The sequence below is a fragment of the Penicillium daleae genome, assembly GCF_028827525.1.
Source record: "Penicillium daleae strain IBT 16125 chromosome Unknown utg000008l_segment0_segment0, whole genome shotgun sequence".
In the NCBI taxonomy this organism is placed as follows: Eukaryota; Fungi; Ascomycota; class Eurotiomycetes; order Eurotiales; family Aspergillaceae; genus Penicillium; species Penicillium daleae.
In genome coordinates, this window is record NW_026623156.1 from 7,090,519 (window position 1) to 7,104,373 (window position 13,855).

The 13,855-nt window shown below is 49.5% G+C and overlaps 5 protein-coding genes across 5 annotated transcripts; 2 read left to right on the forward strand and 3 right to left on the reverse strand.

Moving 5' to 3' along the window:
* Positions 1–1,175: 1,175 nt before the first annotated feature.
* On the reverse strand, positions 1,176–3,391 carry N7458_011043 (sodium:solute symporter family protein; the record flags this gene model as incomplete). Its single annotated transcript, XM_056914425.1, has 2 exons — positions 1,176–1,286; positions 1,364–3,391. 2 exons carry the CDS (start codon positions 3,389–3,391, stop codon positions 1,176–1,178), a joined length of 2,139 nt encoding a protein of 712 aa, XP_056763274.1.
* A 3,417-nt stretch (positions 3,392–6,808) lies between these two features.
* Positions 6,809–7,594, reverse strand: N7458_011044 (sterol desaturase family protein; the record flags this gene model as incomplete). Its single annotated transcript, XM_056914426.1, has 1 exon — positions 6,809–7,594. One exon carries the CDS (start codon positions 7,592–7,594, stop codon positions 6,809–6,811), a length of 786 nt encoding a protein of 261 aa, XP_056763275.1.
* A 768-nt stretch (positions 7,595–8,362) lies between these two features.
* On the forward strand, positions 8,363–8,962 carry N7458_011045 (YbhB/YbcL family Raf kinase inhibitor-like protein; the record flags this gene model as incomplete). Its single annotated transcript, XM_056914427.1, has 1 exon — positions 8,363–8,962. One exon carries the CDS (start codon positions 8,363–8,365, stop codon positions 8,960–8,962), a length of 600 nt encoding a protein of 199 aa, XP_056763276.1.
* Positions 8,963–9,443: 481 nt separating this feature from the next.
* Positions 9,444–10,928, reverse strand: N7458_011046 (uncharacterized protein; the record flags this gene model as incomplete). The annotated part of the gene is made up of 1 exon (XM_056914428.1): positions 9,444–10,928. The coding sequence occupies one exon, from the start codon at positions 10,926–10,928 to the stop codon at positions 9,444–9,446; it is 1,485 nt and encodes a 494-aa protein (XP_056763277.1).
* Positions 10,929–12,149: 1,221 nt separating this feature from the next.
* On the forward strand, positions 12,150–12,948 carry N7458_011047 (tyrosinase family protein; the record flags this gene model as incomplete). Its single annotated transcript, XM_056914429.1, has 2 exons — positions 12,150–12,177; positions 12,236–12,948. The coding sequence occupies 2 exons, from the start codon at positions 12,150–12,152 to the stop codon at positions 12,946–12,948; spliced, it is 741 nt and encodes a 246-aa protein (XP_056763278.1).
* Positions 12,949–13,855: the final 907 nt, after the last annotated feature.

Sequence of the window (13,855 nt, forward strand, 5' to 3'; positions counted from 1 at the left end):
TTTCTAGTATTTATAGCCCTTCTACAGTATGTCCCAAACTTTCTGCTTTATGCTTTCTGGGCACAAATTGGCGGCTTGTGATTGTGCCACTCACATGGTCATCAACCTTCCTATTATTATTATACTTCTCGACTATTCGTTTGGGATCTCCGCACGGTGTACATCATATCCACGGATCTGACTTGAAACGGCTGTGGGCCCCTGAAGCCTGCCCTCGAGTCTTTGCTATTGAGTTGCACACTAGACATCGAAAACTACAGTGCACAAGAACAGGATAGGGTACTCATGTAAACTCCTTCCATCGACTAGTTGCTGCAGTCAATCGTTCCTAAAAAGTCATACTGTATGTAGATTGATCGGATAAGGAAATATCATGATCCCTTATTCTCAACTTGGCGATGACGCACTCTTCTCTCGGCAGTGGAGCTGATCGTCTCACCAAATTTCGCGACAATATTGTCATGCCTAGGACGGACGACTCGCGCCAACACCCTGAAAGTAAATATTATGGTTTCGAGGCTACGTAAACACTGCACTGACTATACACCTTATGAATCTGTATCATAGGCTTTCCACTGCATCTTTATTTAGCCACAACTGGTACACAATGTCCAAGGCTCGGTACTCAGCTCTTCATCTATCTGTGGTCACACCCGTCCAATCCCACTTCCCCGTCCATCGCTTCAACACCCATTGGACCTGCGGGCGCGTGTGTCAACCTGGTTCTCGATGCATCCATAACCCCTGCTCCACCACCCACCCATACGACAGTCTCACCTCAATGCCGTCTTCACTGTATAAATAGACCAAAAATATGATACTTGTATTTGACTGAACTCGAGAAGATTGGTCTCTACACCCCCCCTTTCCTTGTGGAATGCGTCCACCCATTTCATTCGCCTACTGGTCCGCTTTCCGCTATTTCAGAGGAAAGTTAATTGGTCACTGGTCGCGGCATTCTTACTGCAGGCAGCACTTTAACGCTGGAAGACCCAGCACAAGCAGGGTTGTCAACGCGTCTAAATAGACACGGTCGCAACAGAGACTGTTCGACTCAATCATATAACCCAGCTAAATTAATACAATTTACAAGCCATAGATAGCGCATCGTGTCTCAAAAAGGAGCCCAGAATACCGACCACTGCACAATAATAATCCCGACCGAGGAAACTTCTTCATGCCGCGTCGTGAATCACGGCCGCCTCCTTTCGGCGACGGCCTAGCACAGCCTTCACATCGCCCCACAGACCACCCACAATGCTCCGCAATGCCCCCATACTTTCCACCTGGAATGGAAGTTAGCGTGTGATTGACGATTGACATGCTCTGAGGCTGGGACAGAGTCAGAGAGTGCCACACTTACCACAGGATAGACGACGCAAATTATCACGCTCGTCCAGATCCAGATAAACGAGACCACCACCCAGCCCGTGAAGAAGGGCTTGCTGTAGACGTAGCTGGTGCCGAAGAGCGTGAAGGGTACCAGGATGACTGCTCCAAAGAAGAAGATCACGTTGGCGATAGTGGCAATACGCGTGCCTTTGCGTGCGAGCTCGGGATCCATGGGCTCGATGGTGTTGGATTCGAGGTATTCGACCAACTCGTTTCGCGATGCAGGCAAAGGCTGCGATCTCACTACTTCGTCCGAGACTGGATCCGGAGTCGTTTTCTCCTTTTCCACGGTCGGCGATGTCTGATCTTGGGTTAGTGTGGAAGACTCAATGCTCGATTCTATACCCGTGATTGCATTCACCTCGGGAGATGGTCGCTTCTTGGGGAATGCATAGCTCAACACCGCAGCCATGATGAATCCGACCCCGAACGAGGCAATGTTCCCAGCCAGAGCATTGGTCGTGTCTCCAGTACTGGCAACACTAATTACGCCGTTACGCTTCCACGCCGTGATAAACCAGACGATCACACCGCAGAGGAAGCCAATCCAGGGAGCGCCAATGGCTGCAACAGTCGACATGGGCTTCCACAATAGAATCATCCCGACGGGCAGAGCGGCGCCGCCAACAATGACACCCAGCACGGTCAACACCCAGGTCAGACTTATGCCGACGGCATTGAGAACACAGCAGAAAGCGGCGAGAACCAGCGCGTATACTACGATCGCCCAGTGGCTTACTCGGACCAGCTCGGTCGAGGTAGTCTTTGGACGATAGTATGTTTTATACACATCAAACGTCAACAGCGACGAGACTGCAATCAGCTCCGCAGAGGTAGAGCTTGTCACGGCCATGAACAACAGGATCAATATCAACACTGCGCCACCTTTACCAAGGAGTGCAATGGCCGTCGCTGGTGCGGATAGTCCTGCGCCAACCTGCTCGGTGGAAAGTGGATTGGGATATGTTGGGAATCTCGGGTTTCCCGTGAGAGCCACGCATCCCAGGCCCATGACCGTCGCGAATCCAAACGGAATGCCTATTGTGCCGTTCATTAACAAGACCTCTGTCAATTCCGGGGACATGCATGTGTACTCACCATACCACGCAACTCCACCAAGGAGATACGCCTTCACCGAGGTCTCTGGCTTTGAAGCAATCGCCCGCTGCCAATACGCCTGGTCCAACCAAACAGTCGTAAACCCAGCCACGAACAGATCAAACGCAAAGATCAACCCTCCCACAGAGCGAAAGGCCAAATACGAGCCATCCGTATTTCTGTCAATCGGCATCTTCTGCGAAGCCTCTTGCAGGAGGTCATACAGTTTGCTAGGACTACCAACCAAGTCACTCGTAGCAATGATCAAGAAGCCAAAGACCAAAATCGCAATGAAAAGAATCACCGTGTGCGTATAATCCGCGATAAAGGTCGACCGCAGTCCACCCGCAATCACATAAGCCGCCACAACAGCGGGAATAAGGAACGTCGCCGCGTAGACGTTCATCCCCGTCAACGCCTCGACAACCTGTGCACCGCCAAGGACTAAGCATGCGCCGACGAGCATGTTGGTCGCTAGACCGTAGTACAGGTACGTCAAGTGGGCGATCTTTCCGTGACGCGCGAGCACGATCTCGGGCATCGTATGGGCACCGGGGGCATTCGTTTTTATTTTGATAGCGATTAATCCGAAGAGAAGAATTTGGAGGGTACCCATTGCTCCGTACCACATCGGTCCACAGACGCCATATTCGTATGCGAAGGTTGAGCTTGTCAACAGCGTTGCTGACCATGTCCAGGACGAGACAATGCCGGCACTGATGAGACCTGGTTTGACGGAGCGGGAGGCGGTGTTGAATTCTTCGGCTTGGTGCGTTGAGAAGCGGGTGTATCGGTTTTGAAGCCAAGTTAGGCTGAGCATGAAGAGGGCAAAGATGCCGCCGATGCCGATGACGATGCCATAGCCGGCGCCGGCAGGGAGGACTCGTAGCTCATTGCCCATGGCCGATCTACTCTGTATAGCGTGGAAAAAGTTGGCACCGCCTGAGTGCTTCTCCTGCGGGGTTATCCAGTACTCAATGGACTTACATGACTCTTATATACCCGGAGAACTTCCCGTACCTAGCCTCCATTTGTATCTTATCTTGATGATCATTGCGCAGATAAGCAATGGTGAAGATGGGCTAACTCGTCCTGGAACAGTTATTATGGCTACCCCAACTGAAAAGTTGGGGTATTGTCGATAAGGCGAATCCAGCAAGTTTCCTGGGGTTAACAGACTAATCAGCTTGCTCAGATAATCTCCGATGATGATAAGAGACACCTCAGTTACCCCAAGGTTGAACTCTACTTCAAAAGGTTGCACCCGATACAAATTCACCGCCCATATCGGACTGTACAAGAATGCTTTTTCCAATGTAGATAGACAAGCCAGACAGACCCCAGGTTTGGAGCTGTTTGTATTACCCCAACGAGCGATATCAGGAAATCAATTTTGAGTGCTGGCCACGGAGACATGCATGATTGGACATATGTGCGAGAGTTGTGGGCGTATGGTTTCGATTACGCTGGGGGAACACTGGCTTCACGTTTGATACAGTATCTCTTACTGTGACGGGGGTTTCCCAAGCTGGGTGAGGGTACATTTTATAGTTCTCACTGTTTCAGCCATTTGAGCTTAGTTCAATCTGGAACCATAACAGTGCTTTGGGGGAGGCAATGCCGTTTCGATCGTGGAGAGTGCCGGCTTTGAGAGAATATGGGGTCAGTCTCCACAATGCAGGCTGCCTCCATACATCAAAATCAACGCCCCTTATCAAATTCTGGCATTGAGCAGCCTCGCTTGACCGTCGACGCATTCGCCTCTCGTGTCTGCACCGCGGAAGCCCAACGTTCAACTTCTAATAATCACTGATCGGTGTCATACTGGTGTCATTATCAGTTAGCACGGAAGAACACATTGCCAAAGTGGCGGGAGTCATAACAAGTGGTCTACATCTAACAGTTGTCAGAATAACGAGAACCATGGCTCGTTAAAATTCAATTTGGCCCACGGCTGATATATCGCAGTAATGGTGCTTGATTGTGTCTGTCTTGCTGTAGCGTCCTCCTCCAATCTTGTCGGTCTTGTTGCCGCACGCCACGGTGGGCATAGATCTTTGGGCGGTATCACGTAGTTTCCCTACAAAGGCGAACTGTCAGTCAAGAGTATTGCCACGGGTATCAGGGGCACATATGGTCTCACGACGGAAGATGGGCTAAATCGACTTGTTGCACGCGTCAAACAAAATGAAGACCGCGTCGGCCTGTTTCAGAATATCTGTGTTTGCTGTGGACAGCTCGGTACTACCGGGGATCTCCCACACAGTTACCTCCAAATAACCAGCAGTCTATTTGAGCACTGATCAGTTGGGTAGAGTCGTTGTCAGTCGCGTGTATGGGGCTTACCGTATTCCAGGACCGCATAATTCTTAACTTCCACAGTAGGATCATACTCCTTGGAAAACAACCCAGGTTTATTTTTATTAGTATCAAGCTGGTCTTAAAAAATATTCGCTACTCATAACACTGTAGTCTGGGTCCTTGTTACCTTTTCCAAGCCGATATTTCCCACAAACATGACGCTGAACCTGTGATGAGTGGAAATCATTTTGGGTAACCGATACGTGAGGAGGTGATATAATCCCACTATTGGTATTCCAGTCACTCTCCCCCCTCATATGGCCTAGTGGTCTACTGACCTTTGGGTGTGCCCTGAAAAGGGCAAACATGTGATGGGAAAGGTACAGGCCTCCAGTGTTGAGCACGACACCACGATGGCCGGGCACATCCCTAGGCGGGGAGGGTGGGCGGGTGGGCATGCGAGGTGGTGGCAGCACCTCCTCGCGGATAAAGATCTATTTTTATTTTTTATTTTATTTTATTTATAAATGTAGTATTACTCTAGTATACTCTAATTAATTTTAATTCTGAAAGGGTATTTTTAATGGTATTGTGAGGCTGTAGAATAGTGCTATGTATCGGGTGTGGTGTCATGGTTGACTCTTGTTGATGTACTTTGGCATCGTGGGATAGAGACGGAGCATCGTCATGAAGTACATAGGGAAAAGGAGGTCTGGAGTTCGATTCATGGGGGAGGAGGTTCTTCTATCTTTGGATCATCAGATATGTCGATACTTGCAGTTGACTCTCTGGTCAACTAATCGTGTGTCGCTGGTTGCCAGACTCTTCTTGCCCTGATATCCAGCATACTCCTAAATCATCCGCAGCCACTCCAAATCTTTGCAATCTTGTCGCCAGATATGCTTCAAGCAGCTGTATCTGACTTCCATTCTCGAGTTGAAATTGCTCTCACTCAGGCAAACGCTCGGGATATGCTTTCTGAGTGGTGGGACGCCGGTATACGATCGGGAAAATGGTATGTCTATAGGTTCAGGCCTGTTCAGCCGTGTAGCCCTTGTACACATTTAAAAGGTCAAATTGTTGTCGATGCCGAAAGTCGGTTAACAATACTCGAGACCAGTGGTTATCGAACAGAGCGAACGGCTTGCCCCAGGCGCCTAAAGGACATGTGAATACCCACATATATCCCAGCATCTCCACTTCTCAACACTCCAAGGCTGGTCAAATGTGGTGCTAGCGGTGGATAAAGCTTCGAAGGAACTCATGATGTACGTACTCCTCGGATTCGCGTGAGACATTGTAAGGAAGGATGTCATCGAAATACATCGTGAGAATCTGCGCAAAGTTGAGCAAATGGGTGCCGCATTATCAACTGCCCACCGATAGATCGTTGCGTCAATGATAGCTGCGAGATGGAGGTCATACGCTTCCTCTCCATTACACAGCAAATTGTTCCAAATAGAGGCATCATGGAGAGACGAAGAAGGGGTTTAATGAATGAGGAGGAGCCTGAAAGGCGAGAGGAAATGCGAGCAAGATTTATGGAAATTTCCACACAGTGAACACAGGTCCTAAGAACTCACCCCCTCCACAGTCTTGTTCTTTGAGACAAGTCGCTGGACCAGAGATATAAATATAGGAGGCTCAGAAAGTGGGACAGGCCCCCTGTGTATCACGCGAGACTGAGACCTGGCCGTATATATCCTTGTGATATTGCATAGTGAGGTGCCAGATATATGTAGCCAAGTGTACAATAAGGAAATGAAAATAATGGAGAAGCTTGTTAATTGGTATCTGACGGAGGAAGAAATGATTGACAAGAAACAGGCTATTTATATGGCGCTCGCCCCAAACACCGACAGGGAAACATCAAAGAATGCATGACGGAACACTCCATCGCTGGCCAAACGGGGGTTTCCGAAGTGGAATTTGACCACAGATGAGAAATATCAGTTTGCAGTGATCTATTGACTTGGCTTCAGGTTTTCCACTCGGTAAGACTTGATCACAAAGCAGTCTACTCGGAGTGTCGCTTCCCCAAATTGTCTGTTCCATGCACCCAATCGAGGAATCCAATTGACCCATAATTAAGATTAAACTTCTCATGGTGCAGATCGTGCATCTTTGCTTTATTCCGGAAGAAGTCGTATCCGCTATGCACGGTCGCCGTGTTGAACAATTCCCAGGCAAGGTATGCCCAAAACGTCAGGACATGGCTATGCAGCAGCTGCGGGGGGAGCGAGATTGGCAGCGCATTTGCAAAGATCTGCTCGATCGGGTGGGCAAATTGAGCCGCTAGTGCGATGGGAGCCGTGAATTTGTGGTGCTTCTTGTGAATCCGGCGGTAGAAAAAGGGAATATGAAGAAGTCGGTGGCTGTAGTAGAACATTGCTTCCCGGAGGAGCAGACTAATCGCGAAATCGCGTATGAATTCAGTGACTGAGGGGAAGCTTGCTGTGACGCGGTAGGATGACCCTGATCCGGCTTTGCCGCTGATGTAGATGAGGCCCAGGTGCAGCGCGGAAGAGAGGATCTGATTCTGTGTGACCACGATGAAACAGCGCACGATGTCGCTGCGGGTGGGCTGCTTTGGCGCCGGCTGGATCTTGTGCCGTTGGCTGAAGCTGGGCGCAATCACGTCAAGCAGTAGATAGACAATCGAGGGCAGCCAGAAGGTCAAGACTTGAACCATCAATGTCCCCACGAACTCGATTCGTTGCGCGGAGTAGGTGTCCACAATGTCAGTCCACAAGGCCGAGGCTTGTGCGAGCACTGGGCTGGCATAGTCACTGAAGACTTCCATGGTTGCGGGCAGAGGAGTGGTTCTCACACTGCGAGCCAATATAATATCCGATTTGCAGCTGTCGACACGCAAAAGTGGACGAGGAAGCCTTCTTCAGGGCCTTGACGTCTGCAGGGTCTGGCGTGAAACCTCGGTCGGTTCCCCGCAAAAGGTTCTTTCACGCGCCCCCGCAACCGATCGACCGTCGCTAGCCATTTCCAAGGATCAGTCGATGCACGGCTAGGGTCTGCCATGTGACAGTCATCGAGGTTTGAGAATTGTTAACAACACTTGAGGTGTATATATTCCAGGCTTGGAATTGATCCTTCCGGGTGAGTTCTGTAGGCATATACAGATCATGGTTGTCGCTGTCCAATCATCTGGGCAGCAAACTGTCACCAACAAGATATATTTACTTCCCTGGCGTCTTGATCCATCTGGTGCACGTAGCTCAACAACTTTGAAGCTGACACCATGTGTCAGTCATCTCATCTGACAACTTTCATGCGATCCTGAGAAAGGAAAAGAGATGGACGCCTGACGATAGACAGAGAAGAGGCAGGAGCTGCCGTTAACGGCATAAAACCGGCCCGAGCGCGGCCCGATCAGTGGACAATCACAAAACCACGACAACCTCACCAGACGAACTTCCCTGAGCAATTTTTCGCCGAGCAAGTTCTCGTTAACTTGAAATACATTCATCAAAATTGAATACAACTCAAGGTACCCCGCCAACTGCCCTTGTACAACTTGACCCATCCATTCTACAGCCTCACTGACGACGCCTAGATGAACTACATCGAATACGGCATCAGCCGTATCTTCGCGAGCGCCAAGGGCCGCGATGCGCGCCTCTTCACCAAGGGACCTGCCTTCGCCCAGGTCCCCAATCCTACTCTCACACTTGACTGCATCGAAGTTGGTCCGTCCGGATCAAAGATGCACGACGATCTATCCGCCGAAGGTGCCGGTCGTTTCCCCACTCTGAGCTGGCCTGCGGCAACCTCCGATATCAAAGAGTACCTGCTCATCAGTGAGGACCCGGATGCGCCTTTGCCCTCGCCAATTATTCACGGCATCTACTACGGTATCCCTGCAACTGCGACGGGTGTGAGCAACGTGGACTTTGAGGCCGCTGAGGGCGAATACATGCTCAAGGGTGGTTTCCAGTATGGCAAGAATCGACGGGGCACTGTGTACATTCCACCACGTCCATTGTTGGGTCATGGTCCGCATCGGTACTTCTTTACACTGATTGCACTCAGTCAGCCTGTCGACGCGGCGAATTTGAGTCCCCTCCCGACCGCCGAGGAGATGGCCAAGGAGATCGAGGGAAAGGTACTGGGCTGGGGTGAATGGGTTGGCTCGTATGAGCGGAAGTGGGAGTGAAGTTGCGGCACTGTTAATGCTTGTCTCATCGGGTATTCAGTCCAGGGGGAGGGACCCAACAAGGATATTGTCTTTTCAGAACCGTTCCATTTGGGCGTTGTTTCTACAATTATACCCTAGCTTCGTAGAAAAATGACGCAAAGTTTGTCACAAACTCTCTGATATTTGTTTGGGTCCGCGAAACGGTTCTTATGTTTGTCGTGTCACCCAGAATAGGTAGAGCCTCGTCGGGATGTACTGTGGGTGCTGCGATTGCCTGGTCGAAGATGTATGGTGCTACTTTGCTGTATTGCCTGAATCTATCTGTATATGTCTGCGCTTAACTCGATTTGGTAGCTGATGCCCAACTTCACATGTAGTTCCACCAAAAGCCAAGGAACAATTATTTTTTTTCATGGACTACCTAGTGCGCCAAAATCTCACCTTGATGGAGCATAGGGAAAGTATATCAAATTTACGTACTCACCTCGCCTCAACCTAATTACTCTCCCCACATCTCCTTCGGAGTGACTCCATAGCAGTTCTCTGACTCTAGCCAGACTTCTTCACCCCCTTCCATCTGGCGAATCATCTCAATTGTATCCTCACTCATGTTCAAAGTCCCAGCCAAATAGTGTAGGGCGGTATTTCCTTCTAGATCCTTCGCCCTAAGGTCTACACCGCTCCATTCCAATAGAACTTGGATTGTATCCTGTTGTGCTACCTGTTCAGCCGCCGTCATCGGAGTTATCTTATATCCCAAACCTATTGATTCTGCCGTAGAGAATTCCATGTGAAGTGGACTCGGTAGACGATGGGGTTTCCACTGAGAATCCAAGGTGCGAGCACAGTGTATGCTCTTTGCAACTTCCGGATTGCGAGCCACGATTTGAGTGGCTGTGAGAGGTAGGCAAGCTATATGAAGTAGTGTATGTCCTAAGGCTGTGGTCCCTGCAGCTTCGTACCCACCCGGAATCAGATTGGCTAACCATATAAGGAGTTGCGGGTCGTGGTGCGCAGTTGCAAAGTGAAGGGGGTGGATGTTGAAAATGGGCGTGCGTAGATTTGCGTCTAGCCGAGGGTGAGACAGAAGATCTACTAAACATCTCTGTACGCCAGGGTCATTCAAATCGCAACGAGCGATGGCGTAAGAAAGTGGCGGAAGGGCAACAGTCGGAGCAGCGTAGGAGCGGTAGTTAGGCGAGTATCCACAGGTGGACAAGAGGTGGCGAAGCATAGACTGCTGACCAGCTGTAATAGCTTCGTGGACAGGCGAAGATGTCGATAGAAAGGAAATCGACCACTCTGCATCATCCATTTGAATCTGCTTTTCGTCCAAGGACACTTCCTGCACCCATGCAGACTCATCCGCCCCAGCTGCACGAAGGATATCCAGGCATTCCACATCACCTACCTGGGCAGCGACTTCCAGCGCTGTGAATGCCTTCTCCATCCTCAGTCTTTGACCTGGTACATTCGGTTCCGTCCAGAATCGGGGGAACCCATGACATCGTTCATCGAGTTCCCCAGGGGTCAAGGGGCATAGCTGGTGACTGATACCCTTGCACTGCGCATTTGCGAGAACAATAGCACGGGGCTTACAGCAACCGAAGCTCGTTACATCGTCGCGAAAATGACGGCCACGAATCCATCGCACAGAATAGTCTGACATACATACCCGATCTATGCCATCTGGGTTTGCCCCTGCAGCCAAAAGGAGACGAAGGTTGTGTGGCAGGTGGGCACGGATTGCCGATTTGATAGGCGACAGAAACTGATTGCATGCTGTTCCTCCCACAGTAGCACTCGGCCCCAGGCGCTCGAGGCGGAAGCGTTCTCTCTTGGTGAGGTTTTCTTCTGCGCTGGCCGTTGCGTGATGGGCAAGAAGGGCTTCCAATACTGCGGGGTTGGACTTGGCTGCTGCGCGAATGATGGGAGTGTTGTCGTCACACGAGTCATCGAGATCATCGGCAGTGAGTTTGTACATCGCGTTACAAACGAAATCAATAGGAGAAAAGACCCCCTGATGCTTCCTCTGTGGATGATCAGGATGTTGATGGAGGATGAACGTGGGGTGTGGTGGGGAATTTCAGCGTGACTAAAAATCCAAATGTGGCTTAACCGGATTGAGAGCTAATTGACCTAATTGACCTCTATATCCACTTGGAACATGACTATCGACTAGAGATGATAGTGAACCGGCGGCTTTGATTTTGTATACATTTCATATTCTGATGCTGTTATTTACATACATCTTATTTAACGGGACCAATCTTGCTCTCCCGTGCGAAATAGCAAGACTTCCGGGTCAGATCCAATACATGGGTTGCCTTGATTTTTCAAGTTCAGCATCTCACGTTTGGATCTCTTGGAGTTTGAGAATCTCTATGGATAATCATGATCATCGAATCTCTGAGCTACACAGAGCTGAAAGATGCTCTTACATCGTCGGGGCTGTTGAACTCGGCCAGCCTGAATTTTCAATTGGGCCTTAATACTCAGCAGTATGTGCAAAACCTACCCTATTATAGGCGATTTGACAGGCAGTCTCTATGATGTATTCTACAGTAGTGATGTAGCATTATTGAAGAAGGGCTAGCATGTTGATAAGGAGTCTCGACAGTTATATATCCCTTATACCTCAAAAGTCCTGTGTGATATCTATCGTATCTAAGAATAGCAAGAGTATAGTCAAGGTCCTGTTCTGATTGATGGTATGTTCATAATATCATGTTTCTCATCCAGTTTGCCGTACAAATCCTATGTCTCTCAAGCATTGTACTCTCAGTCCCACTAGACCCGAAACAACAGCCATGTGGGCTCCACAATATCGGTATTCGAAAGGAGTGGTGAGTTGTCTTATGACTAATACTCCTCTCTTGCCTTTTGTCTCGTACTATGTCTCACTATTGATCAACCTGAAGGGGCGAGATACTGCCAGCAGAACGGAAGAGCTACATCAAAGCCGTCATATGTCTAATGAGCACACCACCGAGGCTTTCAACTATGGCATTTCCAGGCGTCCGGAGCAGGTTTGATGATTTTGTCGCGTAAGATCGTACCAATTATTGAATTTGGTATTCAATTTGAGTTCATAATGATGATCCAGGTAGCACCCATATCAATTACACCCTCAACAGTCATTACAGTGGGTTGTTTCTACCGTGGCACCGGCATTTCCTCTGGTTATTCGAGACAGCTCTGCGAGATGAATGTGGGTATAAAGGATTTCTTCCGTGAGTTTCTATCTGTATTATCTCTACCGACCATAATGAAGATCTTGTATTGATCTAGCCAGCTACTGGAATTGGCCACTATGGGCAAACAGCCTCCACGAAAGCCCCCTCTTCGACGGCAGTGAGACATCCCTCTCCGGGGATGGCGAATACAACACCAATGAGCAAAGTCTATCAAGTGGCGACGTGACAATACCTCGTGGTTCGGGCGGAGGCTGTGTCCGATGCGGACCATTCAAGGACATAACCATTCACCTCGGGCCTTTTCCGCGCAGTCTCCTCTCGACGACTGAGATTCCTGCGCCTGGATTCGACTATAATCCACGGTGTCTCAATCGAAGCCTAAATAATTTTGTTTCTATACGTTTTACCAGTCAGACCCAGGTTACCCGCCTTTTGGCTGCGGCGAATATAGCTGATTTCCAGATGGTAATGGATCACTGGCCTGCTACGCCTGGCGGAGTCCTAGGTCTTCATGGTGGCGGGCATTTTAGTATCGGATCTACCATGCAGGATCTTTTCTCTTCACCACAGGATCCGGCGTTTATGTTGCATCATGCTATGATTGATCGATTGTGGGCGATCTGGCAAGCGGCCGATGAATTGAATCGGCGGTATGCGGTTAATGGTACGAATCAGATACTGAATCCACCGACTGCGGAGCTCGTTACTTTGGATATGGAGATGGAGTTTGGGATTTTGGATGGGAATCGGCTTGTTCGTGAGGTCATGAGTCCATTGGAGGGTGGATTGTGTTACGCCTACACTTGATGATGACCAGGGCAAGGTTATTTAGTTTGTTGTGGTTGGACAGGGTCTATTAGATAGAGTTTATATGCGGCCGAGAGTAATAGTAATTAGGAGGAGTTGTCAATACGACTTTGGGTACTTTCTCCAGTGGATTGATTGTTGCTTTACCATGGACAATTCAGTAACTAAGGAATTATTGGGTATGGTATGCCATTGTGTTTCCCATTGCTCTCCATTGACTGTCGTTATTGGCGAACTGGGTTCGGTAACAAGCGCCTGTGGGGTTTCATGAGACACGAGGGGTTTGGTGTCACTTCCATTGGGTTTGTTGGAATTGTTGGAGGCCTGGTGCGTTGTCTGGCAAATACGAAAGACTGCATGACGAAGACGATGATGTAAGAAGACGATGTCAAAGCGTATTGAGAAACCATGCTACGACAGTTAAAACCAGGATTGCAGCCATAGTAAATAAATAAACACCCAAGAGCGACCTTGCCATTATATTGATGGTGTTGTGAGGGGCATCTATGGTCATCCATGGATCATCTAGGAACCCGCTTCTGCTGCTAGTCCTACCACCCAGCGGAAACAAAACGTATGACAACATGACTACTCCGACTAGCCGAACGCGACGCCGACTCGGAGTGGGCCTGCCTATTTTCAGCCCTGAGGGCTTGAGACCGAACCAATGGAGAGTGGGGTAGCACTGCCTGCGTGGAGGCACTGTAACTGGCGTACAGCGTACTCCGTACATTTGAATGGATAGTGATCATGGAGACGCTGATTGGGTGGTTCCGGTAGAGGCTAGCCTCACGGAATCGCCGGGTACTCGTGTCGGTCGATAATGTGTACCGTGAAGATGATGGCTGTGGGTGTGGAATTAGAGAAGAGGTAGATATCATATTAATGTGCCAAGTCGGGGCTATCT